Genomic DNA, 21,611 nt, shown 5'->3' with positions numbered 1-21,611 from the left:
CTACAAGACAGTTTACCGAAGTTGTTCACAAAATTACAGTGTAATATTATTGATATACATCTGTTGTAGAATCTTAGAACATTTACCGATCTCAAATGTAATGAGGTATCTCATGTAAAAGCCAACTTCCTCTTGTCTCACATGACATACTTTATGGACCAAGTCAGTAAAGTAAATGGCATATTTCTGACTTCTGAAAAATCTTGTTACACAGAACCACACTAATGCTTATTAACAAAAGTAAGATCATACGAGAAATCAAACGACATTGATGACTGGATTGAGGCTTTCTTTCTAATCAGGATGCAGCATGTTATTTTGGATGGAGAGTAATTGACAGATGAAGTATCTTCAGATGTGCTCCAGGGAAGTTTTTTGGGATCTTTGCTGTCCATGCTGTATGTTAGGAATGTGGCAGATGATATTACTAGCATTCCCAGACTTTTTGCATGTGATAAAATTATCCATAATGAAGATCTGTCTGAAGAAAATCTGCACCAATGCTCAGCCACATCTTGATAAGAATTTGAAGTGCTATGAAGATTGGAAGCTTGGTTTAAATGCCCAAAAATATAAAACTGTGCACTTCACAAAACAGGGAAACATAGATGTTCCAGAGGGAGGGGGAAATGGTTTAGGCTCAGTCATAGTTAGCAGGTGGCAGACTTCAGTTTCTTAGTGGGACACTGCAAAACACACAGTCTACAAGGGAGAATGTTTACAAAACAAATAAAAGAATAGAGGTCAAACAACTGCATAGAGATAACATGCTTTGAATAACTTCTGTTTCATTTACTGTCTTATAATGTAATATAGTTTTTTATATTTGTCAGAATAAAAATTATCTTTAAAATAACAAATGTAAGTTTTTGTATTCTGAAATTTCAGGTTCCCAGGTCAGTTAAACGCTGATCTTCGCAAGCTTGCAGTAAATATGGTACCATTTCCACGCTTACATTTTTTCATGCCCGGATTTGCTCCTTTGACGTCACGTGGGTCTCAGCAGTACAGAGCTTTAACTGTACCGGAACTCACACAGCAGATGTTTGATGCAAAAAATATGATGACAGCTTGTGACCCCAGACATGGCCGATATCTCACTGTGGCAGCCATTTTCAGAGGGCGTATGTCTATGAAAGAGGTGAAGTTTATTTGTTTAAAGAAATAACTCAGTCTTACTGCAGCATGTGTGTGTGTGTGTGTGTGTGTGTGTGTGTGTGTGTGTGTGTGTAGTATTTTTCTCTAACAGCCGGCCGAAGTGGCCGTGCGGTTAAAGGCGCTGCAGTCTGGAACCGCAAGACCGCTACGGTCGCAGGTTCGAATCCTGCCTCGGGCATGGATGTTTGTGATGTCCTTAGGTTAGTTAGGTTTACCTAGTTCTAAGTTCTAGGGGACTAATGACCTCAGCAGTTGAGTCCCATAGTGCTCAGAGCCATTTGAACCATTTTTTTCTCTAACAGTTGGTCAACAGCAAGGTATCTGTCACTTGTGGAATGCTATCTGCTTATTCCAAGATTAACAGCACATTTTTTGCTAACTTCAAGATTTTTAATATTTTTAATATGTGAGTACTATAGAAAAGATAGTATTTACTGTACTGCGTTTTGCAGCTTAAAAATGCTGTGAAAATTAGATAAACTGAGTTGAATTTGTAACATTCATAATGGTGCATTTTCTGTCTTTCACAGATTTGAGTTATTGACTAATTTATTTTATTTGTAGCATTTTTTGCATGGAACCACCAACTGACAACTTTCGCAAATACCTTGGCAATTTTTTACAAGTTTTGTGTGAACAAAGAGTAAATACAGTTTATATTTGTCTAAGTGATTACATATACACAATACAAATAATAGAATACTTAATAAGGACCCAACATTGGGTCATCATCATCATCATCTTGGACAGTTTCCAGCCTCTGGCCAGGTCTGTATGGAACATAGGCCTCTCCATCGTCTTCTGTCTTGCCACCATCTCTCCATCTTCACATTGGTCCAGTCTTCAGCCGTCTGTCTCTTGGTCTTCCTCTTGGTCCCTTTCCTTCCAGTTTCATCTCTTGTATCCTCCTGGGTATCCTCATCCATTCTCTTAATGTGTCCATACCATTTCAGCCTTGATTTCCCTGTCCTCTCCTATAATGGTTCCACCTTCATTAACTCTCTGATCCTATCATTTCTTAACCTGTCTATCCTTGTCACTCCAGTACAGTTTCTCAAAAATTTTATCTCACTATCTTGTACTTTGCTTTTCTCTCTTCCTTTCATAACCAAGGTTTCTGATGCATATGTCAGGATTGGGACATATTATGACTGGTATATAGCCTTTTTACTGATTTGGGGTACATCCTTGCTCCATATCAGGCTTCTGACACTCTTCCAAAATGCTTCTTCTTTTCTCCCCTGCTCATTTATTTCTCTGTTGTTTTTTTGCATCTTCCTGTATCAGGCTTCCTAGGTACTTGAAACTCTCTACTCCTCAATCGTTCCCCACCAATTGTTATTCCCATTGTTCCTCTCTCCTTCTTTCTTGTTGTGATAATCATCTCACTCTTACTTATACTAAATTTCATCCCATATTCTTGTACTGTTCATTCCCATATGTCCAACTGCTCTTGTAATTTCTTCTCCTTATTCCCCCACATCATCAGATCATCTTCAGACACCATAGCTTTCATATTCCTTTCACCAATTACTTGTGCTACTGTACTCATTATATCATCCATCACTACAATGAAGAGTAATGGTGAAAGTGCACTTCCCTGTCTCAAGCCATTCTTCTGTTCAGTCGAAGCTGATCTCTCTCCTCCTGCTTTCACACAGCTCACACTTCCGTGGCACATTTCCCTTATCCTCCAAATAATGTTTTGCTACTCCCCTGTTCTCCAAGGCTTCCACACTTTGCTTCTACATACACTATCATACACTTTTCATTGTCCAGGAAGGTCATTAGTAGATCTATTCCATATTTATATTGCTGTTCCTGCAGTTGTCTTACAGCAAAAATTAGATCCACCATGGACCTCCCTGTTCTGAAGCCAAGTTGCTCTTCTCTCATTCTTCCTTTTAATTTTGCCTGAATTTGTGCTTCCAAAAATTTTCTCAAAAATCTTTTCACAATGTCTCATCAATGTTATCCCCCGATAATTCTTGCACTCTTTTCTACTTCCCTTCTTAAAGATCAGGACAATTATTCCCTTCTTCCAGTCTTCTGGGATCAGCTTCTGTCTCCACACAATTTTCATTACTCGATATAGCAATTGTATCCCCACCTCTCCTGCTGCTCTTACCATCTCTACACTTAGCTCATCCAGAACTGGTGACTTTTCTCCCTTCATCTTGCCCAATGCCTCTTCCACTTCTCCCCATGTAAGGTCTTTTTCAATTTGCTGTTCCTCCTCTATTTTCTCCTCAGCTTGTTCCTCCTCATCCAGATCTTCATTTTGGGTTCAGGAGCTCTTCAAAATACTCCTTCCACATATTCTTGAGTTCCTCCTTATTCTCTACATCTTGTCCACTTTTGTTCACCATTTGAGCATAATCTGTCGTACAGTTCTTCCCCTTACTTTTAATCATCCCATATAACACCTTTATTGAACCTTCACTTCCTCCTCCGTCATTCTGATCTACTGTTCCATCCACTTTCTTCTTTCCTCCACCACCACTCTTTTTGCTTCTTTCTTGCTTGCCTAATATACTTCTCTTGTCTCTGGCGTTCTCTTCCAGAACCATACCATAAAGGCTCTATTCTTCTTCTGTACTATATCCTTTGTGTTATCATTCCATCAGGGTGTTTCTTTCCATCTCTTTTTGTTGCTTGTCCTCCCACATATTGCTTCTGTTGAACTTACTAATGTTCCCTTGAATCCACCCCATTCCTCTTCTATCATTTTTGGTTCATCCTTTGGAATGCTTTTCTTTACTATTTGTAGGTATGTAGCTTGCATTCTTCCTCCTTCAACTTCCGTACCCTTATATGTCTTTCCTGGTTTTCTGTCCCTTTATTATCCTTAGTCCCTCTCAGGTTCATTACCAGCAAACGGTGTTCACTATCCAAGGCCTCTGATGGTATTACCTTAATGTCAATGATGTTCCTATTCATCTCACTGTTGTACAGGAAGCAGTCAACTATTGACTTTCTGTTTAAGTCTTGACTGTACCAGGTAATCTTGTGGCTCTGTCTTTTCCTGAACCAAGAGTTCCCAACCAGCAAGCCATACCTTTGACAGAACTCCAATAGTCTTTCACCTTCCTCATTTCAGTAGCCCCAACCCTCTGGTCCAAGCACACTTCCGCAGCCTTGTCTTTCTCTTCCAACGTGTGTGTTTCAATCTCCCATTACTATCATCGTCTTCCTTCCCATCTGCTTCCGCATTTCCTCTTCAAACTCTTGCTTCCCCTCAGAAGTGCAACCCACCTGTGGCGCAAACACTTGTATTACCTCTATGGTTGTCTCCTTGATTGATATTTTGGTCTTCATCATCCTATCACTTATTCTCTTCACTTCTTCTTTTAATTCATCTCTTACTACTATTTCAACTTCATTTCTCCTTCTCTCCTCATTTCCACTCCAGTACAGTCGGTAGCCTTTCCTCAATTCTCTCCTTCCTTCTCCTTTCCATCTTGTTTTAGCTAACACCAATAGGTCTAACTTCCTTCTTTCCATCATGTTTATCATCTCTTCCACCTTTACAGGCTATGTATGTATATTTAATATTGCAATCTTAGTCTTGTTTGTAGCCAGTTTGTCGTCGATTAAATCCATCCTTTCTGAGGTCCGTTCTATCATTGAAAGCAGAACTCATAATTCACTACTGGCTTGCTGGGCCTATCGTAGCTTCACCAGAGCCTCATTAGCCATCACTTTTCAGGGTTCCTGTAGGACCTTCACAGTTAAGGTAGCAGTCCTGGGGCATACACAGTCTCCACTGTACCTCGCTCCTACAGGCAATCCCCTACTTCATGCAGTTGCCCATCTCTCATGACTTGGACGAGGCGTTGGACTTGTGGGAGACACAAAATTGGGTATTAGATCATAATTTTTTCAGATATTATGATTTTACAGAGCAAAATACAAAAAAATCACTTTAGGTTGATATTAATATTCATTCAACGAGTATAAGCACTTATTAAAAAGCGATTTTTTTTTCAGTTTGAAGTTGAGTGTATTCCCTTTGTGACACCTTATAGAACATGGCAGTTTCTTGTATATATGTAGCATACCATGTACAGCAATCTTTCTTTCTCGTATTGTAGACATGCATATTGGAGGACTTCATTGTTTTGTGTGTCACAAAAAAAGGTAATATTAATTTGTTTAGATTCAATGAGTAAACTGTGAGGTATCTATGATGTACAGAGATTGCCCTGTGGCAGTCTCTATATCCCAGTCCACAGATAAATCTGGTTGCTCTTTCCTGCTTCTTTTCATTTGTATGCTATCAGCACAGCCTCATATCTCTATCTAATAATTAATCAGTACAAAAACTGACCCGTAATAAAGTGTTTTTAATGTCAGATCAGAGACTACTTCTGACAACTGTCTAATTAGATGTTGTGAACTACTGATTTTATTACATGTAAAACTGATACGGTTTTCATCTAGGTATACAAGGTGAACCGAAATTTGTACACTCGGACTTCACAGCATGATTCCTCACATGCCAGCTATAAAAAAATGTCTGTCACAAAATTTAGTCCAGCGAGTACATCCGGCAGAAAAAGGATGTTAAAGAGTGGCAGTCTGGCAACACTGTAATCACATGTATGGTAACTACTGCTGTCAGCAGATGTTGCTGGAGTAGCACAGTCGGTGCAGTCAATAGCATTTTGAGTTAGCATGCAGGGGGTGGAGGATTCGATCCTGGCTTAGGGCGCACTTTTTTTTATTTGCTAATTTCATTCTGTAATATACGGTATTTCTTAGATTACATGTATCCTAAATTCACAACATTTTGTAACGCTGAATATAACAAATACATGGTTAGACAAATAATAAATAGACAGTTAAAACAAATGACCTATCATAGGACAGACTAACTACAAAAACAATATCGATTTGGAGATGCTAAAGATGATAGCACAGTACAATAACACAACATCTACCTGTCATTTATACTACATCTAATATGAATGCTCAGATATCACATATTTCCAACCAGCGACAATAATAGTGTCCATATTAACACATTAGCGCCGTGCGTTGCCCTATGGCAACGTTTGTAACACTTTTTTAAAATCGTTGATTCCACAACATCAACGAAGCGAGAGTGTTGGTAGCACTGGATTCCGCTCCGCAAGACTGTAAAGATCACTACAATGCAACGGTTTTAACAATACATTTAAATTCTGCGGCGTAAGCAGTGTTGGAAGTAGTTGTTTGCTGAATGACGAAGACAATTGGAGTATAAGTTCGAGTAAGTATGTTTTACACAGTAACTTACGATATATAATTTGTTTTTTTAGTATGGTTGTACTTTAAATACTCAAATATATATTCTCTGGAGGTTACTGCTTGCTGTGAAATAAATTACGTTCATTTAGGCCGTTTGAACATCGGTGTTGCCATATGGCAACACTAGGCGTTTGTACTCAGTAAAAGGATGAATTTTCTCTTTCTTGTTTTAGAAGAGGTTTCTCGCTTGCTGAGGCGCTGGAGATTTTTATATAATGACGATATTGAACGTGATGTGTTTGTTGAGCCCTCAGATCCGAATAGAGAAGAATGATGGATTGTTGTATGTGTGGCGGCTGGACAACTTACGTGTCACAATGATCTCTTCGTCATGTGGTGCACAAGAAATTGGCCAAGTCAAGAGATTCTCGCAACTAAAAAAGTGAAATGTAATGATTCCCAGACCAAACCTGGTAGCCAAATATAAAACATATATGGGAGGTATTGATCAGATGGACCATAATCTAGCATGCTATCGCATTGCAATAAGAAGCAATAAATGGTACTGGTGTCTCTTTACATGGATTTTAGATGTCGCCATGCAAAACAGTTGAATTTTGTGTACTTGCAAAGAAACCAAGCTTTACCAAAAGGAGCCGGGAGACCATCTGCATCAAGGGCATGTTCCGACAGCTGCAAATCAGATTCAATTAGGTTTAAGAAGACTGACCACCTCATCCAGCACACAGAAGGAAAGAAGAAGAAAAGATATGCACACAAGGACTGTAAATCTATTGTGAGAACAATGTGTTCAAAGTGTAATGTGGGATTGTGTATTGACTGTTTTATTCCATTTCATGTAAAATAATGCTGAGTTCAAGAATTGACTTTTGATTATGAGTTGTACTGTGTTATAAAGTATATGATGTATGATGAAGACTGAATAATAAATTTGCACAAAACTTGTATATGTAATAAGAAATTTCAATAACCAACTTATTTTAGTTGATGTTGTAATCCATATAAATAACGCCAAATATCTCACTAATGGCGGTAATGACTTTTGTCGAAACAACTCTGTTGTGTAATTTATGTCTTTTACAGACATAATAACGCAAATTTTTTTTAAAAATCACAAAAAAATAAATTCCGGCGCTAGTGGGTTAATGACCACATGACCTTCACAACAGGATATGTTGTCCTCAGAACAACAGATGCTCAAAGCGACCTCGTTACACGTCTAAACGTTGTGCAACCCTTCGGATCATACAGCTCTGGACCCTTCGCAGCAAAGCTGTGTCAACAGTAACAAGAGTAGCATACACATGCACTACCAGTTCTTCCACATTCGTTGAAAGGGTAGAGTACACATGCTCCTTTAGGTATCCCCACAGGAAAAAATCCAGGGGATTCAGGTCAGGTGACCACAGTGCTCATACAACTGGACCTCCTCATGTGAGCCATTACCCTGGAAATGTTCTGTCAAAATACTGTCGCACATTAATTCCAGAGTGTGGAGGTGCACCATCATGTTGGAACCATATCCTCTGCCGAACATGTAGTGGAACATCTTCCAGCACATCAGGAAGATAGTTTGAGAGGAATGCATTATACCTCCATGTAGTCAACCAGTCAGGCAACATGTAGGGGCCCAAACACTTGTCGCCCAATATTCTGGCCCAGACATTGATACCAAGAACTTGATATCCATGGTTGCGGGTGACGTATGGGTTACCCTCACCGATGGTGGGTATTGTGCATATTGAAGACATCTTCACGAGCGAATGCTGGTTCATACGATGATATTATGGTGTTCATGAAGTCATTGTTGCCTTCCTGTCATTGTTGGAACCATTCACAGAATCGCATCTGCTGATGGTGATCTGCAAGAAGCATGTGTTGCATGACAGCATAATGATAGGGGTGCAACCATACTTGTGCACCACGTTAACAACCTTGTGTTGCGAGACTTGCAGCTGCCTTGCTACTTTACATGTACTTTGCTGAGGTTCTTTGTGTATGACCTCCAGAATAGCTTCCTCAGTAGCTGGAGTATGGCGAGCCCATGGATGACCTCTGCCACGTGACGGTGGAAGGAGAGAACCTGACACCCGAAGGTGCAGCTCCAGACGATGAAACAAATTTTTATCTGGATGGAGTCAACAAGGATATCTAGCAGCATATTCACAAGTGGCAACAACAACCCAGTTTTCAGATGCACCAAGGACCAGAAGCATATCCACATATTCATCATTTGTGTATGCCACGTGTCTGACACATTGGTTTAGAGGTTTACAATGAGAAAATTCGATACGTGTACGCATGTACATTGGAGTCTGTCATGAGCACCTGGTGGACAGCGCATACAGTATAAACACACCTTCGGTCCTGCACACTGTTCCAGCTAACACGCATTACCCCTCTGACAGATATTGTTCTGCATGATTCATCTCGATACCACTAATTGTGAAATGTTCGGTTTCGAATTACACTGTTTCCCTAATGGTAATAGATGTGATGTTTTCACAATCCCAGCGATAGAATAATAATAATAATAATAATACTGGCAGGCCGCAATGGCCAAGCAGTTCTAGGCACTTCAGTCTGGAACCACACTGCTGCTACACTCGCAGATTCGAATCCTGCCTCGGGCAAGGATGTGTGTCGTGTCCATAGGTTAGTTAGGTTTAAGTAGTTCTAATTTTAGGGGACTGATGACCTCAGATGTTAAGTCCCATGGTGCTTAGAGCCATTTGAACCATTTGAATAATAATAATGCATTGAGATATGTACTAAACAGCATGCAGTTACCAGATTCAGTATTTGAAATGCATAATTAGTAGGACCATGGTGATACATACAAATAGTAACCAAGTCTGGACATTATTTGCAAAGCACATTGCTAGTCCTGCTGGTAATGAAGGCCCTAACAAACGAGGCAAGAATAATAGCTGGTACTAATCTATGGGATCATTGGAGGAGGGTACAAAGCAAACAGGTTTCGCATCTAGCAGATGAAGTGGTGGGAAGAAATTCATGCCGACAATGTGGAAAGGGCTTCTTTCAAAGCTTACAAATGTTTCACATCTATGTTTGTAGTATGTAAGTGCAAATGTTTTCTAGAGGACCCACTGCCATCGATCTTGACGATTCAGATGCCTGGTACCATACCACCTGGACTACATTTACCAAATAAAAAACATATTTCCCAACCCAGGATCGAACCATCGAGCCCCTGCATGCTTTTTTAACTCAAAAATCTATCCACTGAACCAACTAAAAAACACAATGTGTGCTGACAGAGGGAGTTACCATACATGTGGTTACAGTGTTGCCTGATTTCCACTCTTTAACGTCCTTTTTCTGCCAGATGTACTCGTCAGACGAAATTTTGTGACAGACATTTTTTTATCGCTGGCATGTGAGGAGTCGTGCTGTGAAACCCAAGTGCACGAATTTCGCATCAACCTGTATACCTAGAAATCTACCTTTATCGGTGTCTGTTGTTTTAACTCCATGTATATTATTGACAGACGTTTGGCGTGAATTTACACATTTAAATGGCAATAACTGAGATTTACTGATATTAACCATCAAACCTTGATTGCGGAACTCAGTAATTATTTGATCTAGTCCCTCAGTCGCAGCCAATGTAAACTCACTGTTTTGTTTGCCAACAAATAACAGTAGAAATCGTCTGCATAGCTTGCAAACTGGGAGCTGAGAGTTGGTTCTACATTATTTGTGAACAGAAGGAGAAGGAAAGGACCTAGAACAGGGCCCTGGAGTACACCTTGTGTGATTGGAAATTTATGACCTGATCACTGATTTTGTAAATCTGCTTTGCAACTGACAAGATATTTGAAGACAAATTCAACTTGAGCAGAATAGGGGTTCAGTATGTACAGTGTACACATCCTCATAAATAGGGTTACTGCTTTTTAAAAAATGGAAAATCCAGGTTGGTATATCAACAGTTATGAAAAACTTAGACTGCTACTCACTGTAAAGATTAGAGCATTGAGTTGCAGACAGGAACAACAAAAAGACTTTTACACACTTAGGTTTTGGGCAATCTTTCTTCAGAAAAATGGAAAACTCACACATATTCACACCAGCAGACCTGCCTCAGGCACATATGACTGTGTGTCTGGCCACTTTTCTGGCCTCTTTAGTCAGACTGCCAGTCTTGCACTGAAGAGAGAAACATTATCACGCTGACAGAGGAAAGCTCAAATTTCAATCTGTTGCTACACTGTAGGGAGTGTGCCGTTTGAAATGCTTTATAAATGTGTTCCCAGTGTTCAGCATCATTATCAGCAGAACTGTAATGTATCAAAGCTTTTAAACATTCTGACACGAAAGAAAGAAAGAAATATCTGATAGTTCAAGTGGTATAGTGCTTCAGAGAGAACTTGCAGAATACTTGTGGGTGGCTTCGACTTGCCAGGTTTAGACTGGGAGAGCAATGTCATCAAAATTGGTGGCAGAGACAGGGGTTCATGTGATATTATTCTGAATGCATTGTTTGAAAGTTACTTCAAGCAGATACACTCCTGGAAATTGAAATAAGAACACCGTGAATTCATTGTCCCAGGAAGGGGAAACTTTATTGACACATTCCTGGGGTCAGATACATCACATGATCACACTGACAGAACCACAGGCACATAGACACAGGCAACAGAGCATGCACAATGTCGGCACTAGTACAGTGTATATCCACCTTTCGCAGCAATGCAGGCTGCTATTCTCCCATGGAGACGATCGTACAGATGCTGGATGTAGTCCTGTGGAACGGCTTGCCATGCCATTTCCACCTGGCGCCTCAGTTGGACCAGCGTTCGTGCTGGACGTGCAGACCGCGTGAGATGACGCTTCATCCAGTCCCAAACATGCTCAATGGGGGACAGATCCGGAGATCTTGCTGGCCAGGGTAGTTGACTTACACCTTCTAGAGCACGTTGGGTGGCACGGGATACATGCGGACGTGCATTGTCCTGTTGGAACAGCAAGTTCCCTTGCCGGTCTAGGAATGGTAGAACGATGGGTTCGATGACGGTTTGGATGTACCGTGCACTATTCAGTGTCCCCTCGACGATCACCAGTGGTGTACGGCCAGTGTATGAGATCGCTCCCCACACCATGATGCTGGGTGTTGGCCCTGTGTGCCTCGGTCGTATGCAGTCCTGATTGTGGCGCTCACCTTCACGGCGCCAAACACGCATACGACCATCATTGGCACCAAGGCAGAAGTGACTCTCATCGCTGAAGACGACAAGTCTCCATTCGTCCCTCCATTCACGCCTGTCGCGACACCACTGGAGGCGGGCTGCACGATGTTGGGGCGTGAGCGGAAGACGGCCTAACGGTGTGCGGGACCGTAGCCCAGCTTCATGGAGACGGTTGCGAATGGTCCTCGCCGATACCCCAGGAGCAACAGTGTCCCTAATTTGCTGGGAAGTGGCGGTGCGGTCCCCTACGGCACTGCGTAGGATCCTACGGTCTTGGCGTGCATCCGTGCGTCGCTGCGGTCCGGTCCCAGGTCGACGGGCACGTGCACCTTCCGCCGACCACTGGTGACAACATCGATGTACTGTGGAGACCTCACGCCCCACGTGTTGAGCAATTCGGCGGTACGTCCACCCGGCCTCCCGCATGCCCACTATACGCCCTCGCTCAAAGTCCGTCAACTGCACATACGGTTCACATCCACGCTGTCGCGGCATGCTACCAGTGTTAAAGACTGCGATGGAGCTCCGTATGCCACGGCAAACTGGCTGACACTGACGGCGGCGGTGCACAAATGCTGCGCAGCTAGCGCCATTCGACGGCCAACACCGCGGTTCCTGGTGTGTCCGCTGTGCCGTGCGTGTGATCATTGCTTGTACAGCCCTCTCGCAGTGTCCGGAGCAAGTATGGTGGGTCTGACACACCGGTGTCAATGTGTTCTTTTTTCCATTTCCAGGAGTGTATTTAGAAAACCAACCCGTGAAGTTAATGTAATATATCCCCTAGCAACAAACAGACCTGACCACATCAAATCAATTAACATAGAGGAAGGTATCAGTGATCATAAAGCTGTGTTAGCAACCACGACTACTAGTTTTGCAAGGAATGTTAAGAAAGGTATTTTTGCTCAGCAAGAGTGATGGGATACAAATTTCAGAGTATCTGAGTAGTCAATATCAGATATTCAGTAGTAGGATCAAAGATGTGAAGCATAAATGAAAAAGATTTGAAAGCATTGTTGAATAATCCTTCAACGAGTATGTTCCAGGCAAGGTCTTAAGATATGGGAAGACCCACTGCAGTTTAATAGCTGTGTTGGAAAACTGCTGTGTGAAGAAAGAGAGCTTCATCACAGACTTTGAAAGTAAAATTTTGTCAACCAATCTGAATAAATATCTTCAGAGGTTTTGATCTTATGCAAAATCAGTAAGTGGTTCAAAATCCTCTATTCATTCACTCAGTGACCACATAGGCACAGAAATGGAAGATAGCAGAGAGAAGGCCAAAATACTCAATTCAGCTTTTGAAATTGTGTCACTGTGGAAAATTGTAACAAGGTCCTTCCTTTCAATCATTGTGTGAATGCCAAAATGGCAGATATTGAGATAACTGATTGCAGGACAGAAAAGCAACTCAGTTGCTTAGTAGTGGCAAGGCATTGGGACCAGATGAGATACCTGTAAGATTCTGCAAAAAATATATGAAAGAATTTGCTCCCCTTCTAGTAGCAGTTTACTGTGGATCACTGGAGCAAAGAAAGGTGCCTTGAAAAAAAGTGCTGGTCATTCTTGTTTTCAAGAAGGATTGAAGGACAGATGCACATAATTATAGGCCTACATTGTTTTATGGAACATGTTTTATGCTCAAGAACAAAAATCTCCTCTAAGAAAATGAACAAGTACTCTGCAAACAGAAATCTTGCAAAACTCAGCTCACTCTGTTCCTCCACGAGATCCATAGCACTGCAGACAATGGTGCTCAGGTTGGTGCTGCCATTTAATGAAAAAAATATGAGATTACTGAGTATTGGAACAGATTTGCAACTAGATTCAAGACTTCCTTGCAGATGTCACCCTTAATGGAACAAAATATAGAGATGTAAATATAATATCTGGATTACCCACAAGAAGTGCAACAGAACTGTTAACTGTTTGCATTGGATATGAACGATCTCGTAGAAAGCATTGGAAGCTCTTTAACACTGTTCACAGATGATGCGGTTGTCTATGAGAAAGTAGCAATGCCAGTAGATAGTATCTATTTGCAGAATGGCCTGTGTAGAATTGATGAATGGAGCAGGTTCTGGCAGTTGACCCTCAACTTAGATAATGTAAGAAGAAATCCACTACTGCGCAACTACATTGATGACAAAATGCTGCTAACAGTATCTACCATAAAATATCTAGGAGTAACTGTCCTGAGAAACCTTAAGTTAAAAGATTACGTAAAGCAAATATTAAGAAAAGCAGATGCCAGATTCATAGCAAATGTAACTCGCAAAGGAAAGGAGTGATTGACAAGGCACTTGTTTCACCACTACTTGAATATTGTTCATATATCTGAGATCTTTTATCAGGTAGGACTAATAGAAGAGAGGGGAGAGGGGGGAGGGGGGAGGGGGGAGGGGGGAGGGGGGAGGGAGAGAGAGAGAGAGAGTGAGAGAGAGAGAGAGAGAGAGAGAGAGAGAGAGAGAGAGAGAGAGATCCAATGAAGAACAGCTTTCATCCTTGGATCATTTAGTTGGTATGAGGGCATTAGATAGATGCTCAAAAAACTCCAGAGGCAGATGTTAGAAGAGAGGCATTGTGCATCATGAAGAGATTTACTATTGAAATTATGAGGGAACACTGTCCTGGCAGAGTCAGACAACATATATCTCGTGAAGTGACCACGATGAGAAAATTCAAGAAATTGGAGCTAATATAAAGGCTTAGAAACAATCATTCTCCCACGTGCCATACACAAATGAAACAAGAAAGGGGAACCAACTAGTGTTATCCGAAGTACCTTCCGGCACACACTGTTAGGTGGCTTGCGGAGTACTATGTAGATGTAGATGTTCAAGTCTGGGCACCTGGGAGGCCCCAGTGTTGGCAAAGCCCAACTAATACACAGTGTTGACGATTTGCACTATATATTTTTGAACACCTACATGAAAGTGGGCCAGTGCACCATCACATGTGTACTGCAAATGCATTCTTTCATCATAGGAAACTTTATAAAATATTCTGATTAATTTGAGTGGCAGTAAATTGAAGGTACACTAGACCAGTAAGTTGAACAGCTGTAGCTGTGGGGAAAGAATTCACGTACAGTTAAAAGTGGGAGGTTGAGAATGTGTGCCCAGCATCCACCTATGTCCCTGTTTGATTTAAATACAGTCTAATTATTATTTCAGTTATTTATGTTCAGTAATTCAGACAAAGAATATAATTATGTAGTTATAGTTGCTGTTCACTTGACAAGCATTTCAAGACCAGTAGACGTAGGTCACAGTTGCAGCCTCAGTATTTTTAGTGCTACTTTCACTCTGGATAGAGCCATTTTGGAATAACACTATTTCAAATTCATCATCTGAGGGTGACTGAAAGATGCCAGGCACTGCTGAATGAAGGCATGAGACAAGGGGCTCATACTCCTGCAATAGACATAGATGAAAGATCTGTCCCATATGTCCTTCCACCACCAGTTGCTCCACTCTGGTCACAAGCATCTCCTATCCTATGAAACGCAGGGCTAAATGTGAAAGCAGTCATGTGATATACAAACAAAGCTGCAACCTCTAAGGTGCTTTCTATGCAGCGTGACAATCAACACGTTGTCTGTCTATATGGGGGGCCACTGATAAAATGTGGTCAAGAGACAGCTGGACAACCAGTTGCTGAGCAGGCTGCCCAACAATACATGCTTCATTTCAATGACTGCTTCGCAGCCTACTCCATGTCAATCCTTCCTAACAATACCAACTTTTCTGAATCATCCAGGTAGGAGCTCTACCTGCAATATATCCTACACTTCCATAATCCCCTGGCATCAACCTTCATTGGACACTGACTTTTGTCGACCTGTCCCATTTTCTACTCCCATATCAGCACTGCACAGACTTCTGTTCCACCAACACAACCACAGTCTTTTTACTTCTCTGATTTTACACTCCCCCCCCCCCCCCCCCCACCAATCCTTCTGTCTAACCTCCTGATTTCACATAGCTTCCATACTCTCGCCCACCTTATCCCTGTATGCTCCCACAAGCAGCACTTTACTATCCCCCAACCCTACTGTGCTCTCTCAACCCTCCCTGCCACAGCCTCCTCCTTACCCTCACCATCCATAAATTGATTTTCCCATCATGTGCAGTTGCTGTACATTGTCTGGCCTCAGTGGCCACAGCCAATGGTCTTGTGTGTGTGAGTTGTGCTTGTGTGAATGTATGTGTGTTTACTACTTTAGAAGGCCTTTTGGTCAAAAACTTAAATGTATAGCAGTATTTTTGTTGTGCCTGTCTGTGACTCTCTGTACCCAATGAGTAGTGCTCTATCATTTTCTAATATTTTTTAAAATCATATATGCAAGCCACAATGCATACTGGAAACTTTTTAAAAACACATTTTCAGTAATACATATACTCAAGAACACAATTTTCCACTTAATCTCTACATTCTGTTTTTTTTGTATTAGCTCTACACTTGTTCTTCTTTTTTCTTCCTTCAGGAAGTCTGTTTCCATATTGAGAAAAATGTGTTTTACACCGTTCTCAATTAAAAATTTATCTTTGTTCAGTGAATTCATCTGCAAGTATTGCTTCACCTTGTATGAACAGCCACAGATGAGATGATCTTTCCTTTTGCTTTTGTTGATGCTCGGTTCCTTTATTCTCTTTATGCTAAGTGGCAGTCTTTTATAAAATAAGCTTCCTGCATTTATAGGTCCCTGTCTGTCATTTCCAGCCTTTTGCTATGGACATTGAAATTTTCTCTAATTCTTGTGTTACAACCATGAAAATCTCCATTTAGTGGTGTTGTATAATTTACCATTTAAAAAAAAGTAGTGTCCCATTTATGTACAAACTTGGTACAGTTAATATTTTAAATTGTTTTAAATTGTTTGTGCATGATTCTGTGGCATTGGTTTCACTCATCATTGGATGGCATTCCTTTGAAGTTTTAAAATTCCCTGAATGTGTACATATACTGCTGCTGCTTCTCCCCATTTTGGTATACAGTACAATATTTATACAAAGATAAGTTCATAGTATATTTTTAGCAAGGTTTGTGTGCCAGCTGTATAGGGCTTTTCTTCATTAAGATTATATTTGCACTTATTTTTGAACATATCTTATGAGTGTTGTTTCCCCATGTCTGAAATTTGTCCTCTTCTAGTCCCAGAAACCTATTACAGTCCACTTCTCCAACACCTGCATTCCCAATGCTCAGAATAAAATCTTCTGACCTGTTCGTTCTGTTTGTTTAAAATTTTGTACATGTCATTTTCTCCCTGTTGATAATCAGAATACCTTTCTGCCTTTTGTACGTTCTCATTGGTTATCTTTACCAGATTATTTACAGAGTTGCTGCATAGTATTAAAGTTGTATCAGCATACAGAATCACTTTTTAATTTACTGCAAATGGAAACATCATTTATATAGGTAGAAGGTAAAATGGAAAGGTCCTAGTACTGAGCCTGAGCTACTCCATATTTTACCTGCAGAAAGTCAAACTAGACATTTTTCTTTGTGTTTCCAGATTTATTTTTTATTTCAGTGTATTGGTGTTCATTTTCAGCAAAGGTTTTTATAATATCTGCAGCTTTTCCTCTAATGCCATAGCTGTGCAGTTCCTCTAGAGTCCTATGGCAAGCACAATCAAAAGCTTTCGAAAGGTCTAAGTAAACATCATTAATAATGGATCTGAGGATAAATAACTCCCAGTAAATCTGTCTAAAGGAAATTAAAACTCGCAGGCCTCTACAATCATGTTCCAATTAGAGTCAGTCAAATCTTTCCATTAGTCATGCAGATAGAAAAAGAGGTCTGTTGTTGTAATCAGCAGCATGTATACCACTAAAAGTAGCTGTATACCCTCAGATCACACAAAATGTCTTATGAGTTGTCTGGACACTTTCGGCAAAATAGCAGTGTGAAAATATTAGTTGATTCTAGGACTTATTATATCCCACAGTGTGCATAATGGGTCTTTAGATTCCAGAAGTTTTGAATGTTATATTTCCCGTAGATCAATTCCTCATACATGTTTATCAATATATATTAGCAACAGGTGACAGCTTGAATGTCTGAAAATTCACTCTGCAGATAATATAAATCCTCTGTTCTTAATGTTTGACATAATTGTTGTGTGTGTGTGTATTAATATTGTATGTGATTAAAAAACAAATAATGTATGTGATGGGATTTACAGGTAGATGAACAGATGCTGAATGTCCAGAATAAGAACAGCAGTTATTTTGCTGAGTGGATTCCAAACAATGTTAAGACTGCAGTGTGTGACATACCGCCTCGTGGCCTTAAAATGTCAGCAACATTTATTGGGAATTCCACAGCTATTCAAGAACTCTTTAAACGCTTAGGTGAGCAGTTTTCAACAATGTTCAAACGTAAGGCTTTCCTTCATTGGTACACTGGTGAAGGTATGGATGAGATGGAGTTTACGGAGGCTGAGTCAAACATGAATGACTTAATTAGTGAATATCAACAGTACCAGGAAGCAACAGCTGAAGAAGAGGGAGAATTTGATGAAGAGGAAGAAGGAGAAGGAGAAGAAGCATAATTTCCAAATTTTCATGACAGTTATTCATGTATGTCCATTAATTCACAGTTTTTAGTGTTGCTCAATCAAATTAAAACCTGTTAACTTATTGTTGAAGATCTGAATAAATAAATACTCAACAGTCTTTTTGCCATAGCAATTCATTTATTTTATGTGTTTATGGCAGAAAAGTACAGCTTGATTATGCAAACTATCTTCCTGGAGCATTAACGGTGTATTTAACAATGAATTCCCCAAACAACAAATTGAACAGTTATTTTACTTTTACTACCAGATTCAGCAATTCAATATGTCATCGTCAGGCCCCATAGGCACTTCTCAAAAATCATTGATATAGGCATACTGGGGCCTTCTGGATTTTGTGAGTTCCCAAGTGCTTCCTTTGATAACTTGACTCCAACTGGAAATTCACAACATCCAAAAACATCTGGCCTCAGTATGCCTATAACAATAATTTCTGAGAGGTGCATATGTGGCCTGACGATGGCATACTGAATTGCCAAAACTGGTAGTGAAAATAAAATAAAATAACTGCTCAAATTGCACAGCTGTTTGGCAAATTAAATGTTAATTATTTGACCAGCCACTGTCACACACATCCACAATGGATCAACAGAGACATAGTGGCTTATTTCTATTCTAAGTATTGGCATGAGAGAGTTTGATTTTTAATTTGTTTTTACCTATATTTTGTCAATAAATCATTTTTCATTGTTTTCAGCAATCTAAAGTTTTTGTCCTCACAGTTCATTTGCGCAAAGGAGAGTAATACTGACAGCTCCATTTATCCTTTCCATTCAGCACCAGAATATCTCTTCCCCCCACCCCCACCCCTTTTCCATGACCACAGAACACTGCAGCACAAAACAAAATAGTAATACTGAGCATGTTCTTATCACAGCTTTGGCTGTTAATAACAATTGTACACTTGTTAAAACTTATTTATGCATTTCAGGCATAGCTTATCATCAGAATGTCTGCCAAACACATCAAATGTTCAGATGTGTGTGAGTTCCTAAGAAACCAAACTTCTGTGGCCATCAGTCCCTAGACTTAAACATTACTTAAACTTTTCTGTAGCATGTGAACTTGTTTGTCAACTAATTAAAGTATAAATGCCTATAATATGTCATCTGTCAGTTGTGATTTCATGACAACTGTGATGTGTTTGTATGCGTGGCCCCTCCCGGCGGAGGTTCGAGTCCTTCCTCAGGCAAGAATGTGTGTGTTCTTAGAACAAGTTAGTTTAAACTTATGCTAAGAACAACACATACACCCATGCCCGAGGAAGGACTCGAACCTCTGGCGGGAGGGGCCATGCAGCCAAACACATCACAGTTGTCATGAAATCACAACTGACAGATGACGTATTAGAGGCAATCATACTTAATTAGTTGACAAACAAGTTCACATGCTACAGATAAGATCTTTATAGTGTTGTGTCAAGTGATACCCATCATAACACTGGTACACAACTGAGCACGTACAGCTAATACAAAAATTTTGCTGTTATAATATAATTGCATAACATTGGTACACAACTGAGCACGTACAGCTAATACAAAAATTTTGCTGTTATAATATAATTGCATAGACAAAAAATCTACTCACCAAGCAGTGGCAGGACATGCACGTAAAAGAAAGTTATATTTATGCAACCTCTTGGATCCAGTGGCTTCTTCTTCTGGCAGGAAGGTTGAAAGGGAAGGAAGAGGGTCAAAGGAAAAGGACTGGAGAGGCCTAGGAAAAGGGGTACATTTCAGAAAAGTCATCCAGAACTACAGGTCTGGGGAGACTTACCAGATGGGATGAGAAGGAAAGATAATTGTTGGGGACTGCACCAGACAAGATTTGAAAACCTTGGTTTAAATGGAGGAGACAGGATAATATGCAAGACACAGATAACTGTTAAAACATCATGCACAAGTTAATAAGTGTGAAGAGCTAAGTGCATTGTATGTAACAAAGGTGGGAGAGGGACGGCAAAAAACATACAGGTTGTAACATGTCTGAGACTGGTAATGAGTACAAGTGGATGAAACTCAGGATTATTGTACAATACAACTCATCGACAAGTAGGTCCTGAGCAAAGTCGCGGGGTATTGTAAAGATTGGCTTTATTCAACAGCCACATTAGAAAGTTGCTCTGAAAACAAAGACAACTTCACTGCAGATTTAAAAGTAGCAAAAATGAGGTTAAGCACAGGCACACTTATAGCTTTCAGTGAATTCAAATGTAAAATTATATCTAAAACTAACAGAAATTCCTGCTGAGAAGTATTGATCATATCTTAAATCAGTAACTAAATCAAATCCATTTATAGAGTCCCTCAGTGATCATACTGGCACCAAAACAGAGGAAGAGAGTAGAGTGGGAAGGGCAACATCTAAATTCCATTTTCTGAAACTGTTTCACTGAGGAAGACTGTACGATGGTTCCTCATTTCATTTGTCATGTGAACATCAGAATGACAGATACTGAGACTATGGGGTGCAATATCACCTAAACAACAATACAACAAAAAACGTAAAATTGTCACTCTATTGACACACTGATTTGCAGATGGGCAAAATGAAAAGACTTACTCATTTAGCTTTTGCTCAAAGCCTTCTCCACAGAAGGAAACACACACACATTCACTTAGCAAGCACCCCTAATGCATACATGGCTGCCATCGCCAGCAGCTTTTTGAGTAGCAATGTTTCTTTTTCCTTATATTGTTGATATTCCAACATGGAGTTTCCATTGTTTAATATCAACTAAAATCACTCAATGGAGGGAAGGCTAATGGACCCAATGATATACTTACACTGCTCTGCATAGAGTATACAAAACAACTTGCTCCTCTTTGTGATGTAACATTGTGGTGTCACTGCCAGACACCACACTTGCTAGGTGGTAGCTTAAATCGGCCGCGGTCCATTAGTACATGTTGGACCCGCGTGTCACCACTGTGTGATCGCAGACCGAGTGCCACCACACGGCAGGTCTCGAGAGACGTACGAGAACTCGCCCCAGTTGTACGACGACGTTGCTAGCGACTATACGGACGAAGCCATTTCTCTCATTTGCCGAGAGACAGTTAGAATAGCCTTCAGCTAAGTTAATGGCTACGACTTAGCAAGGCGCCATTAGCCTTAAAAAGCTTTTATATAAAGAGTCACTTGTATCGCCACAATCTCCAGATGTCTCATCAAGAACGATGTATACAAGGATGTATTAAAAGTTAAGTATATTCCAAAGATACGTATTTTCTTTATCACATTCATTAAGTCTCCTGTTTCAGACCTCACTCCATCCTTCGTGAGTTAGTGCGTGCATCTTGGCTGCCTCTTTCAATTAGTGTGCGTAGTGTTGGCAAGTCTGCCGACACTTATCACATTCATTAAGTCTCCTGTTTCAGACCTCACTCCATCCTTCGTGA

At 40.4% G+C, this 21,611-nt stretch overlaps 1 protein-coding gene across 1 annotated transcript in view; it reads left to right on the top strand.

The window, feature by feature from the left end:
- The window catches only part of LOC126262643 (tubulin beta chain), a 73,494-nt gene extending 55,308 nt beyond the window's left edge, over nucleotides 1-18,186 (top strand). Inside the window, exons 5-6 of the mRNA XM_049959404.1 lie at nucleotides 889-1,141; nucleotides 17,818-18,186. Coding sequence (XP_049815361.1) covers nucleotides 889-1,141; nucleotides 17,818-18,186 — 622 coding nt within the window. The remainder of the gene's footprint in view (nucleotides 1-888; nucleotides 1,142-17,817) is intronic.
- The last annotated feature ends 3,425 nt before the right edge of the window (nucleotides 18,187-21,611 follow it).

Source organism: Schistocerca nitens, chromosome 6 (genome assembly GCF_023898315.1).
Source record: "Schistocerca nitens isolate TAMUIC-IGC-003100 chromosome 6, iqSchNite1.1, whole genome shotgun sequence".
In the NCBI taxonomy this organism is placed as follows: domain Eukaryota; kingdom Metazoa; phylum Arthropoda; class Insecta; order Orthoptera; family Acrididae; genus Schistocerca; species Schistocerca nitens.
Note: the sequence above shows the minus strand (reverse complement) of the source record. Positions and strands in the feature narration are given on the sequence as shown.